The sequence below is a fragment of the Botrytis fragariae genome (assembly GCF_013461495.1).
Source record: "Botrytis fragariae strain BVB16 chromosome Unknown tig00000054, whole genome shotgun sequence".
Taxonomy (NCBI): domain Eukaryota; kingdom Fungi; phylum Ascomycota; class Leotiomycetes; order Helotiales; family Sclerotiniaceae; genus Botrytis; species Botrytis fragariae.
The window spans coordinates 1,924,546-1,941,098 of record NW_023500993.1 but is presented as its reverse complement, the minus strand read 5'-3'; the positions used below and the strand labels follow the sequence as shown (position 1 = coordinate 1,941,098).

Here is a 16,553-nt window from a genome sequence, read left to right as displayed (position 1 = left end):
AATTATTATTTATATATAATAACAACTTTTATTATATATTCTTGATTTTAGTATCTCCCAAATATTATTTATTATAATTATATTATTAGTATTTATAATATTTATAATATTTTGTCTTAATAAACCAGAAAATAGAAAAACAAAAGAATCAAATTGATTAAATTCTATCTCTTCGCCTTTAATATTTAAGATACTATTAGATTCTTATTATAATTACTAATTTGGATTTAGATTTTTATTAAGAGTTTAGTTTTGTAATAATTGAATTTTATAAAGAGATATTTTATACCAAAAAAAACAAAAAGAATTTTGTTTTTTAAATATAAAGAATTTCCACTTCTTCATTTAATAACTTTAAAAACATAATTTGAATATAATATTTTCTTTATTTAAAGATTCGAAAATATAACATATTTAAAAACTTAAAAAAAATATATAATATAAATCAATATTTTATTTTTTACAAATAATTCAATAATTCAAATAAGTATAACTATAAATAGATATTTGATCTTTTTAGAAAGATATTCTATTCTTTACAAAAATATTAAAAGTTTATTATAATATAACGATAATAGATTTAAGATATGATAAAAATGAATCAATTATTATAATTAAAGAATAATAAATTATTATATAAAAAATAAACCTATAAAAGGTTTTTATAAACCTAAAAAAAACTAGGAGGAGATTAAGAGAGAATTAAAAGGGGATTAAAGCGAAGCGAGATTTGCCCTGTTAGATAGGGCAAATGAATGACTAATCTTAGCCTGAGGCCGGATCGTTACAAATATTTTATTATAATAAATAAACTTTATCCCTCTTTTTAAATATAGATTTTATATTATATTTTATATTATAATATATTATTATTTTAAAAAATATAAATTTTAAATCAAGAGCTAATTACTTCTGAAGATCTTTTAGTTATTCAATTTATATTATTACTGATTTAGTATTAACTTCTTATAATATTCGGATTTTATATACTTATAAATTAAACCTAAAATTAGTTTATATTAAAATAATTTTTGTAATTTCTGTTTTCTAATGTATTATATATCAATTATATTTTAAGTAATAGCTCTATCTAATTATTTTATTAATAATTTATATAGCATTTAAAATATATTTTCATTATCTAATTAATCCTTTTTATTTGATTATCTGTTTATAGATAGAAAGATATTGATAGCTTTCTCTTAATATTTATAAGTGCTAATAAAATAATCCAGAATTTCGAGGTAAAGAGTTTGTTTTGATTTGAGATTATTTTATTTAATATTCTATATATATTTACTATAATTCTAAGGAATATATATACTAATTGTTTAATATTCTATATTTCTTTAAATAATATTATATATATAAATTTTGTTAGTTTATATATTATATTGAATATTGTATTATATTTGATTTCTATAATAAAATCCTTTGAAAATAATAGTTTAATTATAAAGTTCTATATAATAGATTTCTATAATTGAAAAGATATATCTAAAATTTGAAGTTAATTATATAGCATATATTATAATAACTTATTATATATATAGGTATTACAATTTCTAATAATTTCTTTAATTATTATTCTTATTTATAGAAAGTAATTAATTTCTTATATTCTTATAAATATTCTTATAATTTCTTGATATTTGTATACCAACAACTTATATTATTCTATTATAAATTCTTTAATTATTTGATTTAAAATATATACTTTTCCTTAAAAATATATAATATTATTTGCTATAATGAATCCTAGTTTTATTATTTCATATATATATATATAACTATAGTATTCTTATTATAATATAATTAGATTTTGGTTTTGAAATAATTGTTTTCTAATATATAAATAGCTACAAATTATAATATATTATAAATTAATGATTTGCCTATTTTCTTAAATATAGTGGTACGCTAAGACTAGCGCACTTGCGTATATAGATACATATATAGCCTCTTCATAGTATAAATAAGAACTTCATTCTTTTTTCATATTATTTATATATCAATTAGTAGTAAGTCCATAGTAATCATTTGTTTGAAATATATATTCGTATTAGAATACAATTATATCTTTGAAAATAAGTTTGTATACATTTATTATAATTATTAGTGATTTCAAGATATATATCTTTTTTTTAAAGATCTATATATATTATAATTCGTAGCTAATTCCCACCCTTATTTCTTTATAATAAATATTTTAAAAAAGATTATTCAAATAATACAATTGTTTTATTTAGTTTATATTATTAACCATAAGTTTACAAATAAGATCTCCTCAAATATTCTCAATATAATTGATTAATTATTAATTAAATATTTAATATAATAGAATAATATAATTAGATTTCGAAGTATATATTCAAAATCCTCTAATAATTCTTTTGCTGTTTTATTCAAATAGAGTTTTAAATCATTTTTTCTTATTATACTCCAACAATTCAGGATAGCAATAAACATTACTAATAATATAATACTAAATCTTGTTTCAAAAATTAGGATCTCTCTATCAATCGAATTCCGTTCACTCAAACTAATCAGATTCTATTTACCTAAACCAATCGGATTCTATTCACCTAAGTCAATCGGGATTCAGTAATCTATACAATTTAATTTCTTATAACAAAACTATTAAAGAAATCTTTTATATACATCCAATTTCTAGTATCTCTTTATCTCAAAATATATAAAGAATATTAAGCGATTAGAAAAAGGAATAAGAAGCTCTACTTTTATTATTATTATTTCCTCTATTCTCTCCAAACTCGATAAAATAAATATAAATAATAATATTGGAAATATTTGATATGAGATTATAGATAGAGAGGAATAGATAAGGTTAAAATAGTTTTAGTAATTTCTTTAGATATTTCAATAGGGAAAATGGATAAGGAATATATATTATTAATAATATATAGTATTCTCAAGATATTAATTATTTTGATTTTAGCTTATTAAAAGAATTCGATAATAAAGATTATACTATTATTAGGAAAGATATAATATAATATAATATATATTTGTTTATAGATTATATCAAAAAATATATATTAGGAGATTGGGTATTTATAATATATATAAATTTATATATATATTTTTAGAATAAAGCTTTGCTTTAATTTATTAAAGAATTAGATTCGCTTGTTAAATATAGCCTTATATATATACCAAACAATATAAAGTAATAGTATAAGTTGCTTATTATATATTTCAAGAATTTAATATTAAAAGCTTTAAAAAAGCTTTAATAGAAAAAGTATATAACTAATAATACTTGTGAGAATAGAAGTATTAAATTATTTGTAATTATAATTATATATTATATTAAAGTAATTAGAATGAATAAGAATATATAATATAATAACTCTATTTATAATAATCTTGATTTCTATTTGTGATTATATATTAATTGCTTTATAAATATCTAAATAATAATCTAATTTATAAAGATATTAGTTTTAAAGTAGAAAGTGTTTTATAATAAGATTAGATTATAATCTTATTCTAATTTTGGGGAATATAATAATAGATATCAATAAGATAACTTTTATAATAATTATTATAAGAGTAATTACTTCTTGTTTTGTTTATTTATTTTATTCTATTCTTTTATTTTATTAAAGGATTTTCAGCCTATTTATTAGAATTATATTAATAAGAGAAAGTATCTAGGCTTTAAATCAATATTCTTAGTCCCTCTACAAAAATCTAGATTACAATTTATAGGCAGCTTTTAATTATTAAAAGGCTTTAGTATAAAGAGAAAAAACAAATATTCTTATATAAATAATTCTTATAAAGGAAATAGATAATTTATCTATAAATACTTTTATAAATATAATAATATAAATTATATTAATAACGACTTTTTGAATATATCCAAGGAATATAGATTTATATATAATAAGAAATTAGAAGAATAAGACTATATCGTTATAGAAGAAATTATTTACAAGAAAACTTAGTTTTAAGAAAATAAAGAAAACAGTGATTTCGAAAACAAATCAAATAAAAATAGATATTTTGCTTTAAATAGTATCTAAGATTATAAGGAATATAAGAAATATAATAAAGTATTTATAATCTGAAATAAGCTTTTTAAGTATATTTATTCAAATTTGTATATAGAAAATCTATATTTTATATAAAATATTAATTCTAATACTACAAAACTAATAATTACAGGAATCTTATATATATTAAAGACTAATAATAACAAAATCCTAATACATCAAAAGATTTGTAATATAATTTTTAGTACTAATATCAGTACTTTAAATGAAGGTACACAAAATCCACAAGTTTCCTAGGCACTTTTGAGTAAAGAATTCAGAATTACATTTAAATCTGATACCCTTTTTATATTATAAATCATTAATACTACAATATTAGTGATAGGCAGAAAAAACAATCCAGAATACTAATTCACTTATATAATAATAATAATATATAAATTGATTAATAATCAAAAATTTAAAATCTATATTAATAATAAATACTCTCACCTATTAGTCGATGTAAATTAGATTTCCAACCAGCCTAATATATAAATCGAGAAGAGTTTGTATATTAATATTAAGGATATTAATAGTCACTTTCATTTAGAATAATTAATAAAATTCGATATCTTCTTAATTAATTCGCTCGAAAATAAACTTGCCTTAAGCAAGGTTAATATCAAGGCCTAAATAAAAAAAGGACTTAATAATTTAGACAGTTTTATTATTTTGCTAAAAAACGAATTCCTAGTATTTCATAGGGTCTATATAAATCTAAGCAAAAAAACACTTATTCTATATTTATATAGAAATCTAATTATATCTTTAAAGATTTATAATAAAGGAGGATTTGTGATTTGAAAGATTATATCCACAATAAGAGTAATAATATTTCCAAATTCAATAATTCCTATTTCTATTAAGTATATTCCTTTTTCCAAGGATAGGGATTATCTATTTAAAAATAGAATTCTAGGAGTTTGAGATATTATTATGGATTATAGTGATTTTATAATATTCACAAATATTTTGAATTTATTAATAATTATTTGGGTAAAGATTTATATAAATATTATCAGGGATTACAAGGAGAATAGAGAATATCTGATTAAAAATAATTCTCAAAGAATAAACTCTAATAGTTTTAAATACAATTTCGAGAGTAAAAAATATAATCCACAAGTATTATTATTAATAAAGTATAAATAGATTATCTTATTATTTAAGGGGTGTAAAATCTTAGCTTCTAAATTTATATTCTCTTTAAAGTCCAATATATTCATTAAGAATTCTTTATTGCTTTTAGGTATAATCTGGAAAACAATATTTATAGGTATTATAAAGCTAATAAATATAATAGAAATTGTAGTATATAATAGAGTATATATATATTGTGAAAACCAGAAACTTATAGAATATATTATATAATTAATTAAGAACTTTAAGAATATATAAATTAATAATAAATCTATTGATTTTTTATATAAAAAAGAAATATTAATTAAATTAATCAAAGAATAGTAAAATACAAAAATAGTATTATATAAGTATTTAGTTAGTAAAAAGAATAAAAAGATTATTAATATTATATTTAATAGATTATATAATATAGATTATATAAAATAAATTATTAAGCTAATACTATTTGGATATGTAATATTTATAATATAGTGTATAATTAAGAATAAGTGTAAGGATTATATTATTATTGATTTATAATTAATTAATAAAACTTCAATTTTAGATATTTATTTAATATTATTATAATCAAATATAATCAAAGTCTTGAGAGGTATATTGTTTATTATTATTATTAATACTTTAGTCTTTTTTTATTAATTTATGATTAAAAAAGAAAACAAAAAGAAGTTTATTATTATAAGCTATTAAAAACAAAAATATTTCAAAATAGTATTTATAAGTTTTAAGAATTTATTAATATATATATAAAGAGTTCTCAATAAAAAACTATTCCTATATAAATAATATGCCTATACTTTTATTAATAATATTATTATCTTTTTCAAAACAATAAAAGAATATTTATAATATCTCTATAATATTTTCATTCTTTTTAAAATTATAAATCTTATTCTAACTTTTGAGAAATCTTTTTTAGTATATCCTTTAATGATTTTATTTAGATATAGAATTAATAATCTTAAGTTTTTTATAATAATGGAAAAAGTAATAATTATAAAGAATCTAATATTTCTATTTAATCTATAAAATCTTAAATATTTTCTTGAAATAATTGAGTATTTTAAATAATTCGTTTTTTATTATATAAAAATAATTAAATTTTTTTAGGATTATAAAATGAAATTATTAGTTTAAAATCGAGAATAGGGAGTTATAGAAGAAAAAAGAAAAGGTTTCTACAAATATATATATTAAAACCCAACCCCCATTAAAATGAAGGTATTTCAAATAGTTAAAAACTATCTTTTTTTTGGAAAGATTCCTTATTTATATAAATCTATTATATTATCTATTTATTAAAATTGATAAATCTTTAAAATAAGATTTTGGAATTATAATATTCTATTTAAAAAAGGACTATATTCTTTTTAAGAATCTTTTAAAGATTATATATACAGTTATATAATCTATTCTATTTTTTAATAAATTATTTGAAATAATTAAAAAATATTATTATTTAATAGAATTTGAGATAATATATTTGATCTATATATATAGATAATTAAAAGTTATATTATAATTATTTAATTTATTAATTATTATTTTTATTAATTATATAGTGATTCAAGGGATTTATAAGAATAGTTTATTCAAAATATCAAATATTGTGAAGGTAAATCAAAAATTGATTATAATATTTCAGTATTTATTATAATATAATCTTAAAATTCATTATATTCCGGATTAAATTAATATTATTTTCAATATCTTATTTCATTTATTAATTTTAGTTATAAAAAATATAATTAAAAACAATAAATTAAATAATATTTAAATAATAATGGAAATATATATGATTAATAATATTAAAATAAAGTTTATTGAAGAATATTATAAAAATACTTATTTTCAAAGAATTCTATATTGACTAGAAATTATACTAAATAATCTAATTTTAGATTATTTAATTAAAAATAATATTTTATTTTATTTTAATAAGAATCTCTTATAATATTGTTTTATTAATAAATAGAAAAGATTAGTGATACCTAATAATATAATTAAAGATATTTTCGAAGTAGTATATAATAAGAATTATTATTTGGGTTTTGAGTAAATCAAATTCAAATTATAGAAGTTTTATATTTCTAAGTTTATAAAGCATTTTATAGATTATATAGAATTCTATTTAAGTTATAAAGCTAATTCTATATTTCAATAAAAACTTAATAGATAATTATAGTTTATTTAAATATTTTTTAGATTATATTATATAGTTATTATAAATTTCATTGTTGATTTATCAAAAATTAAAATAATATTATTATAATTAATAAATAATTATAAGTTCTTTAACTTTATAATTATTATAATCTATAAGTTTTCAAAGAAATTATTTCTAATTCTAAATTATATTATTTATATAATAATTAATTAAACTAATATTATTTATATTATACTTATATTATATAATTAAAGAATACTATATAATATTATTTTAGATAAGAATTTAAAGTTTATTTTAAAACTCTGAATAAAGATATTCTAAAAATTATAAATTAAATTATTTATATTGATAATTTAATATTTATAGATAAATAATCAATTTAAGATAAAAAATCAATAAATAGAGATTATTATTAGATATTATATTTATTATTATTTAAAAAAGAATTAGGTTTCTTTATTTATTTTCTTAATAATTATAATAAATAATATCTTTTATATTATTATTATTATTTTATTAAACAAATTAATATTAGAGTTTTATTCAAATAATAAAATCTTGAGCTTTTTAAATAAAAAGAATAATAAATACTTTTTTAAAATCATTTAGGAATTATATTAATAAGATATCAAAATAACTATAGATTTCGTAGTTAATATAACAAAAAAGAATTATAATTATAAATATTATTTATTAATAATAGATATTAATAATAATATATATTTCAAATTATATAAAGATTATTAATTATTAAATAAACCAAATTATAAGATTTTAGAATAGCACTTAGGATTTTTTAAGATTTTAAGATATATAAGAAAATTAGTATATAAAATTAATCTCTTATTTTATTAAAAGATTTATTAAATTATATTTATTATATATTTATATTTCAATTTTATTAATAAGAATCTTTTTAATCAATTTAAATCTAATTATATTGAATTTATTGAAGTAGAGGATAATAATAAATTCTAGTAATTATATAAATTAAAAAAATTTATAAATAAAAAAATAATTAAATATAATAATAAAGATAGTATTAAATATTTAGTAAAGTATAAGGGATAGGGAAATACTTAGAATAAATAATTTTCTATTAAATTATTTGATAGTATTAAGAATCTTATTAAGAATTATAAAAAAAAATTAGAGATTATATTAATTTCTTTTAAGTATAATAAAGATTGTTCTTTTAAAGAATAGAGTTCTATTAATAATAAAATTCTATAAATAATTATAAATCATTTTGTTCGATTTTGGAATTATAAATTTTATAATTTATTTTTATTTTTAATTGCTTTTTATATTCACTTTTAATAATATTATTAGTACTAAAATTTAATATTAAATTATTTTCTTTTTTTGATTATCTTTATTCAAACTTTCAATCTTTTTAATTTTAATTAATTATAATCTCAGATTATATACAATAATTCTTTTAGATTAATTAGAATAATCTTTTTATAATTGATTTCTTTTTTCAAGTAATCTTTTATTCTTTTTTATTCATTCTTTTTTTTATAAAAAAGATATTGAGAATATAAACACTTTTCTAAATGAATTTCAAGAAAATTGTAATCTTTTAAATTTAAGCAAAATAGATTAAGATATATATTTCAAATAAAACGTTTTCTTATTTATATAAACTTAATTCAATATAAATTTGATAAGATAAAACTTTAATAGTTTTTCTATTTCTTTTTCAATAATCCCTAAATTTATAGAAATATTTTCAAGGAATAAGAGTATAACCTATATCAAATTCTTTTGAAAATTTAATAATGTAATATATGGGGAACTCGGATATATAAAGAACTCGAACACTTTTTCAATTATTCTATATACGATTTTGTTCTATAAACTATACAATTCTCTAATTTCAATTCCAAATCATTTAAACTATTTTCTAGCTTTTCTTCTTCAATCTTTTTTTCTGATTTTTTAATTAGATATTTATATAACTATCCTTATAGCTTTTTTTCCTTTAGTTTTTTCTTTATTTTATATATCATTTTTAATATTTTCTTAATATCAAAAACAAATTAATCTTATAATTTGATTCTTTTATTTTTAATTCTTTTCTTTTGAATCCTAATTACTTTTTGAATATTAGAAAACTATTTCCGAAATAAAGCTATTTTAATATTTTGAGATTCTATAAGTTTAGTTATTTTTTTAGTATATTAACGAGTTAGTAATATAAGAGAACTATTATTTATTAAAACTATATTAAAGATCTAATTTACTTGTTTTAGTTTTGTTTTATCTAAAAAAGAACTTTTAAATATAAATAAATCTAAATCTTAATTAAAGATTTTTATTTATAGAATAGAAAATTGCTAGGAGGAATTAAATAATAATAAATTAAGTACTTTTTATAAAGCAAAAAATATTAAATTAGTTTTTTTCTAGTTAGCTTTAATATTAAAAGAATTCAATACTTTTTTTCTAATATTTTAAAAGAATTTTATTTATTTAGCTTTTTAAATTCATTTTATATTAATTTGAAAATATTGATTAATCTTTAAAGCATAATATCATTTTATTAATCTATATATTATAATATTAAATAACTAAAGTAAATAAAAGTAATAAAAAAATAATATAAGTAAATCAATATTATTATCTATATAGAAAGTAATAAAGCTATTTGTAATATAATTTGAATAACTATCTATAATCAAAAGTCGAAATTGGTTATCTAATATTTTCTTGAATTCTAATTCGAAAATCCTTTTTAATTATTCTAATTTATAGCTATTTAAAATCCATCTATTTGTATTAATAAAGAACTACTAGTTTTAAGATATATTCTGAATCTTAAAAATAATTATAGATAATAAAATATTTCCAATTATATTAATATATTCAAATATAGTTATTTATTCTTATTTATTAATTATAACTTTCTAATTCGATTTTTAAATAGAATCAATTATTATATAAATACTTTAAATATTTCTAATTCCAAATCCGGTTTTATTTATATTATATATATTATCTAATTTATACTTTCATTTAATAAGATATATATAAAATATATCAAATCAAATCTGAATATTCTCCAAAATTGTTTTTTTAGTTCGATTAGATTCTAATTAATATAAATAATATATTTTAAATTCTAAATATCATTTTTGGAATCTATAGATTTATCTGTAGTTTATAAATGGAATTTCTATCAAAATAGGATTTTGAAATAATATAATCTGAATATATCGAAAACGAATTTCATTAGTTATTTCCTTTACTAATATAGATATAATAAGAAATCCAATAATAATAAATTATAAAATCTATTATATAAAAGTATTTTCTTTTATATTTAAAAAAATTTGAGTTATTTTATAGATTTGAGAATATATTTTCTTTCTAATTAATTTATCAATTAAAATAAACTTAAAGACTTCAAAATGCTTTATAGCTTTTCTAATTAATTTAAATTTTTTCAATTGAAATGAAATTATAGTCTTTTAAAGTTTCTCTTCAATTTAAATAAATATAATAAGTGATTGGGTATATATAATAAAAGTTATTACAATTTCAAGTTAATAATAAGCTAAAAGTATTTGAGTTCCTTATATATCCAAGTTCCCTATATATTATGTTAATAAAAGTTATTATAGTTTTAAGTTAATAATAGGCTAAAAGTATTCGAATTCCTTATATGTCCGAGTTCCCTATATGTTATGTTATCTTTTTATTAGAATTATAATATTAATAATAAAGTATTACTAATTTACTATTATTAAAAGAAATAAATATTCATTTAAAATACAAAGGAAAAAGAATTATAGTATATAAAAAATAAAAATAAAAATGTAATATTTAGTTTAATAAAAAGACTATTAATCAATAGAAAATACATAAAAGGCCTTTTATAATCTTAAGAATATATACGAAATGTTAAAAGAATATAATAAAAAGAAAGAATTATTAATATAAAATTCAAAAAGAAAAAAGAGAAAGTTTATAAAGCAATAGAATTATATTATATATCTATTTATAAAATACTATTATTATAAATCTATTTGTATTACTTTTCATTTTATTATTTTTTATTTTAATAAAAATAAGCATGTACTTTTCTATTTATAGATATACTATATATTATTATTAGATATATTAATTCTTTTTATTACTATTTAAATACTTTAGACTTTAATTTATAAGTTTCGGAATTAATATTAATTGATTCCTTATTGATATTAGATTAATAAGATTAATATTAATCTTTATATAATACTTTATTCTTTATAAAAATATATTTACAATTAATATAGAGATATTATTATAAAAATATTATTATATTAATATATCAAAATAGTTTTATAATTCTAAAAATTTAAAGAATTTGATATAAAGAAAAAAATATTAAAAAGTATAATACTTATATTATTATTATTCTATATATTTATATTTATTAAAAGCAAATCTATTTCGTTTTTATTATTTTTCTCTTTTACTTTTTCAAGAATCTCAGAAACAAATCGATTTTTTGGCAGCTGGTTTATAATAACCTATTATCTTTTATAAAACTAATTTGTATCAAAATCTTTTTATTAAAATCTTTTAAGTAAGCTTATTTGATTATTTAATTCTTTAATATAAACTTTTTGATTTTGACTAGAAACCTTAAAAGTCGAAGAGTTTCTAGAAAAGCTTATACTTTAATAATTAGATATAAATAAATTATAAGAAAAGAATAATAAAAGCTTTTTCTTAAGAATTATTGAAAAGATTATATAAATAGAAAAAGAATTAATGAATTTAAAGATTGATATTATAATTATAAAATAATAGGGTATAGTTAATGTAATAATAGGAATATTATTATAAAATAAAATTATAAACTTTTTGATACCCGTTTTGGAGATATTAATAGTAATTTATTATAAATCACTAGAAAATTTAATAAAGAATTATAGTATCTTTATTATTATCATTATTATTATTATCTTTATTATAATTAAAAGAAGAAAAAGATTCATTAAGATATTTTAATCTATTTTTCTTATATATAATAAAATCAATTCGAATTTCAGATTAAACCAATAATTCATAAGCAGTTCGAGAAAGTTTACAATTTATTAAATTAGTGGTTATATTTATTCTAATAGATTTAAGTATAATAAAAAGAGCTATAGAATTAGAAGGAATCATAGGATTAGAAAAGGTAATAGGATTAAAAGAAATAACTAGTAATATAATAATGGTAACTATATAGGGATAAATAATAGAAACTAGAAATTTATTTTCTTTATTTGAATTTATTACAACCACAAGATTTATAATGAAATTCGATATAATAATATTTAATATAAACAAAATATTTTGGAATTATAATATATTAGCTAAATAATTATAAGGATAACAACGAGTAATCGATTATATATCAATAAGAGTCTATAAAATATTCTATAAGATTACTAATTCTGTCTAACTTGATTATAATAAAAAGATCTAATTTGTTTATTGATTTAAGATTATAAGCATTATTCTATTTAGTCTCTTTATATAAGAAGACTTTCATATTCTTAATATAGTATTCCTTTTAACAAATCAATACTATCTCGGAATTAGCTTTTTTAATACTCTAAGCTATTATTATAATATAATAAGAATAAGTTTAATATAAAAACTTAATATTGGAGATATAGTAATCTAATATTAATATATAGGATTTCTTTTGAGTATAGTAATACTTCTAGAGAGTATAAGGATTTTTATTGAATTAATAAAAACCCTGAATAGAGTTAATATAAATATATTTAAAATAATAAAAACAAAGAGAAATAATTAATTCCATAGAATTAATAGTTAATTGAAATATAATAGCTATTATATTAATAAATTGAGGGGTAATTATAATCAAAGATAAATAAAAAAAGAATTCGAATAATCTATAAGGAAAATATATTTAAATGAATATTAGAAATTTATAAAACAATTAATAATCTGTTAATAAGGTGATGAAATATATAAAACTGTTGAAATACTGTTTATTGATTATTTATAGTATATAAATATTATAATTTTTTTTAGAATAAAATATAGATATAACTTCTTAGTAATACAACTTTTTATACTATCTGATCTAAATCGAAATGTAAATATATATATTTTAAAATATGATATACAAAAAGGGAAGCTTTATTATAATCAAATCTTAAAAGGCTAATCGAAGTATATAAGTAAGTTCTGTGGATCTATCTCGAGTCAATATTAGTCTACACATAATTATAAGTTATAGAATTTTTATAATTTAGAGGAATTAATAAAAAGTCTTAATTTTATATAACATCTAGTTGATTTATTACTATTATTTAATCTAATAGTATTATAGAGATATTTATATTATAATATAAAGACTTAGTATTATAATCTCCGGAAACGATATTATAAATATTATAAGAATTAGGGTTAACTAGAAATAAGAGTAATTATATAAGTAATCAATAAATATAAAAAGATAAATACTTATCTTTATTAATATCTACTTTATAATAAACATAGATTAATTAGTAATTATAGATTAGCTAGTAAGTATAAATTAGATAAATAATAGCTTTATAGGATTATAAGAAAGGAGATTATATAATTAGGAAATCAATTTATTGAAATCGGCTTTATAATAATCGATTTGTTGATATTCGACTTATTAATTTATAAAGTAGGAAGGTTTATATAAAGGAATAAGTTTTATTATAATATAAAGTTTTATACTTAAAAATAATTATTAGTTTTATTATTATAATTATAAGAATTATAACTAATTATAATCACTTTGAATCCCTACTTGAAGTCTAGTCTAAACTATTTCGAGAGATTTCTAGTTACTTCTATATAACCCTAGAGATAGCTCCTATAATATAAAATATAAATACTTCAAGTTTGAATAATTATAAATTTATAAATCTATTGAAATTTTTATCTATTTTTATTGTTAAATATTTTATATACTTTATCTAAACATTTCTAACTTATTAACTTTGAAGATTATTATTACATCGTTGTTGCCCTTTTGTTTTGTAGAGAGCCTCTGTCATGGGGTCGACTCTGGGTCGACACGTGACCGATTAGATAAGCGATACTAGTCCAATAGGGCTAGCTTGCTATGAAAATTCTGTATATCTTCAATATGGAAGATCCTGTATCGTAGCTCTTTGAGCTACGTCTTAATCTTAAATCTGACCCTGCTATAACTTTGCCATATTCGGCAAAGTTATCAATTGCTTCCAAATCTAAATCCCCTGCCTGTCGCTCCGTGATAGCCTCCTTTCAACTTATATTAGGGCCATTTGACTTGCGATACCACTATTAAGCTCTTTTCCTTAATCAATCTACAAAACCATCAGATATAGATCTCCGAGTGTGATCACGATAGTAAAAGTTTATTCTCAGTATTGTAGCGGCTACAGACAGCCATGGTACACGCCATCGCCACATAGGCTGATACCTCCTTCAGGCAAGCGATCAAGGATCTTGGTCAGTGGCGGTGTGGCTATAGTAACCTCGGTAGGAATTAGTGGCTGACAAAGGTGTGGCTGCGAGTCTGTACCTTGCCGAAACATTCCCGTTTCTCGACATCCTCCGATAAGAGCAAAACGGTGGCCTTGTGCACAGCTCCAAAAGACAGATCAAGAGAAACACATCATTTTGATGCCTCGCAACCACGAACACTGATGTCCCAGCAAGCATTTCTCATCTCTATACTGGAGGCCAAATACACATGGTGCCTGGCGAGCAATACAAAGCTGTCAACGGATAGACCAATTGTTAAACACAATGTCATTATCAACTCACCGACAACATGTACAACATGAAAATCTTATGAAGAATTGCTATCATTGGGCTTATAACCCTTGTTTTATACCTGAATTTACAAACATGAAAGCTTTCATATCTTCATGCAAATTCCTACGCAATGTTTGCAGCTTCTGAGGTGGGCGCATCACTGGGCTCACCAGCGACACCTTCAGTACGGTCTCCAACACACGCAACATCAGCGTATTTTTCTAAAAAGTCCCCAGCATACTCCAAAAGAATCATTCTCTCGGTTCTTACATCATCATCCTGAATAAGTCGGGAAACGGAGTATACTGCAAAGCACAGGGTTAATGTGATCAAATAGAAGATCAGCACATTTCTGCTGTCGTCTTTCCCAGTGTCTACGTCAAGGTGTCGAGTCCAGACAAAGCCGAAATACATTCCAAGCGCAAGTAGTAAAGAGAGAAGTGAGGCTGATAGAAGAATCTGCGGTGCTGATATCGTGATGACGGATACTATACTTGGAGTAAAGCACTGCTCTATGATATCGGGCGATAAATTTCCTCTGCTCGATGCTAGTGTAATATAGTCAGTTGGATCGCCTCGAAATTTATGTGATCTTTTGATTTGCCAAAGAGAATCGCCTCTCTGTGCAGAAACTCTGCCTCGAATCCAACCTCGTACTTGTTTCGCCTGTAGTAGTCGTCCCATCACTCGTTGTTGAGTGGAAGCATAGTATACTGCTATTAATGAGGATATGATGCTGAAAACAAAGGATGCCTTTACAATCCAGTGTGTCTGACTGAGATTGTCCAAGGATAAACCGGTAATTGCAATCTGAGCTACGATAGCTGCCTGTAATAACAATGAGGGTCAGTATAGTACCAACCCAATTAACTTCCTACGGTTTTCTGTATGGAGGAACGTACCGCTACAGATATCATAGTGCACTCGTCCTGGACCGACTTCTTGAAATTGAGTGCATCGTCGTCGCTCACAGTCCCAAGCACGTGTGCTTCAGTACGCCAGGTCGTTCGACTACCGAACAAGTATAAGAAGATTCCAAATACCCCGTATAAGTCAACAAGATCTATTGGGCGACGGATAGTTTGCGTGAAGATCTGTACAACAGTGACGACACTCGAGACTAACGAGAGTGGGTCCATCGCTCCGCTAGCTTAGTCTGAGACGATCTGTACGATTGATGATAGATCCAGGAGGGTTCTTTGTACGCTGGACTCAAGTCAAGGAAATCGTCGTTGCTATTGTTGAGGTTCTTGTTGCGTTGGGTAGGGCGGTGCAGCAGAGGGAAGCAGCGCTACGATGCATCTGCGTCCAATTCCCGAGCTATCAAACTTGGGCTATAATGTCCCTCCGTCGCAGCGCAACTTTCGTAACTTCTA

The 16,553-nt window shown here is 19.7% G+C and overlaps 1 protein-coding gene across 1 annotated transcript; it reads right to left on the bottom strand.

Moving 5' to 3' along the window:
- Positions 1-15,300: 15,300 nt before the first annotated feature.
- Bfra_005329 (uncharacterized protein) lies at positions 15,301-16,316 on the bottom strand (the record flags this gene model as incomplete). The annotated part of the gene is made up of 2 exons (XM_037335713.1): positions 15,301-16,005; positions 16,080-16,316. 2 exons carry the CDS (start codon positions 16,314-16,316, stop codon positions 15,301-15,303), a joined length of 942 nt encoding a protein of 313 aa, XP_037192808.1.
- Between the last annotated feature and the right edge of the window lie 237 nt (positions 16,317-16,553).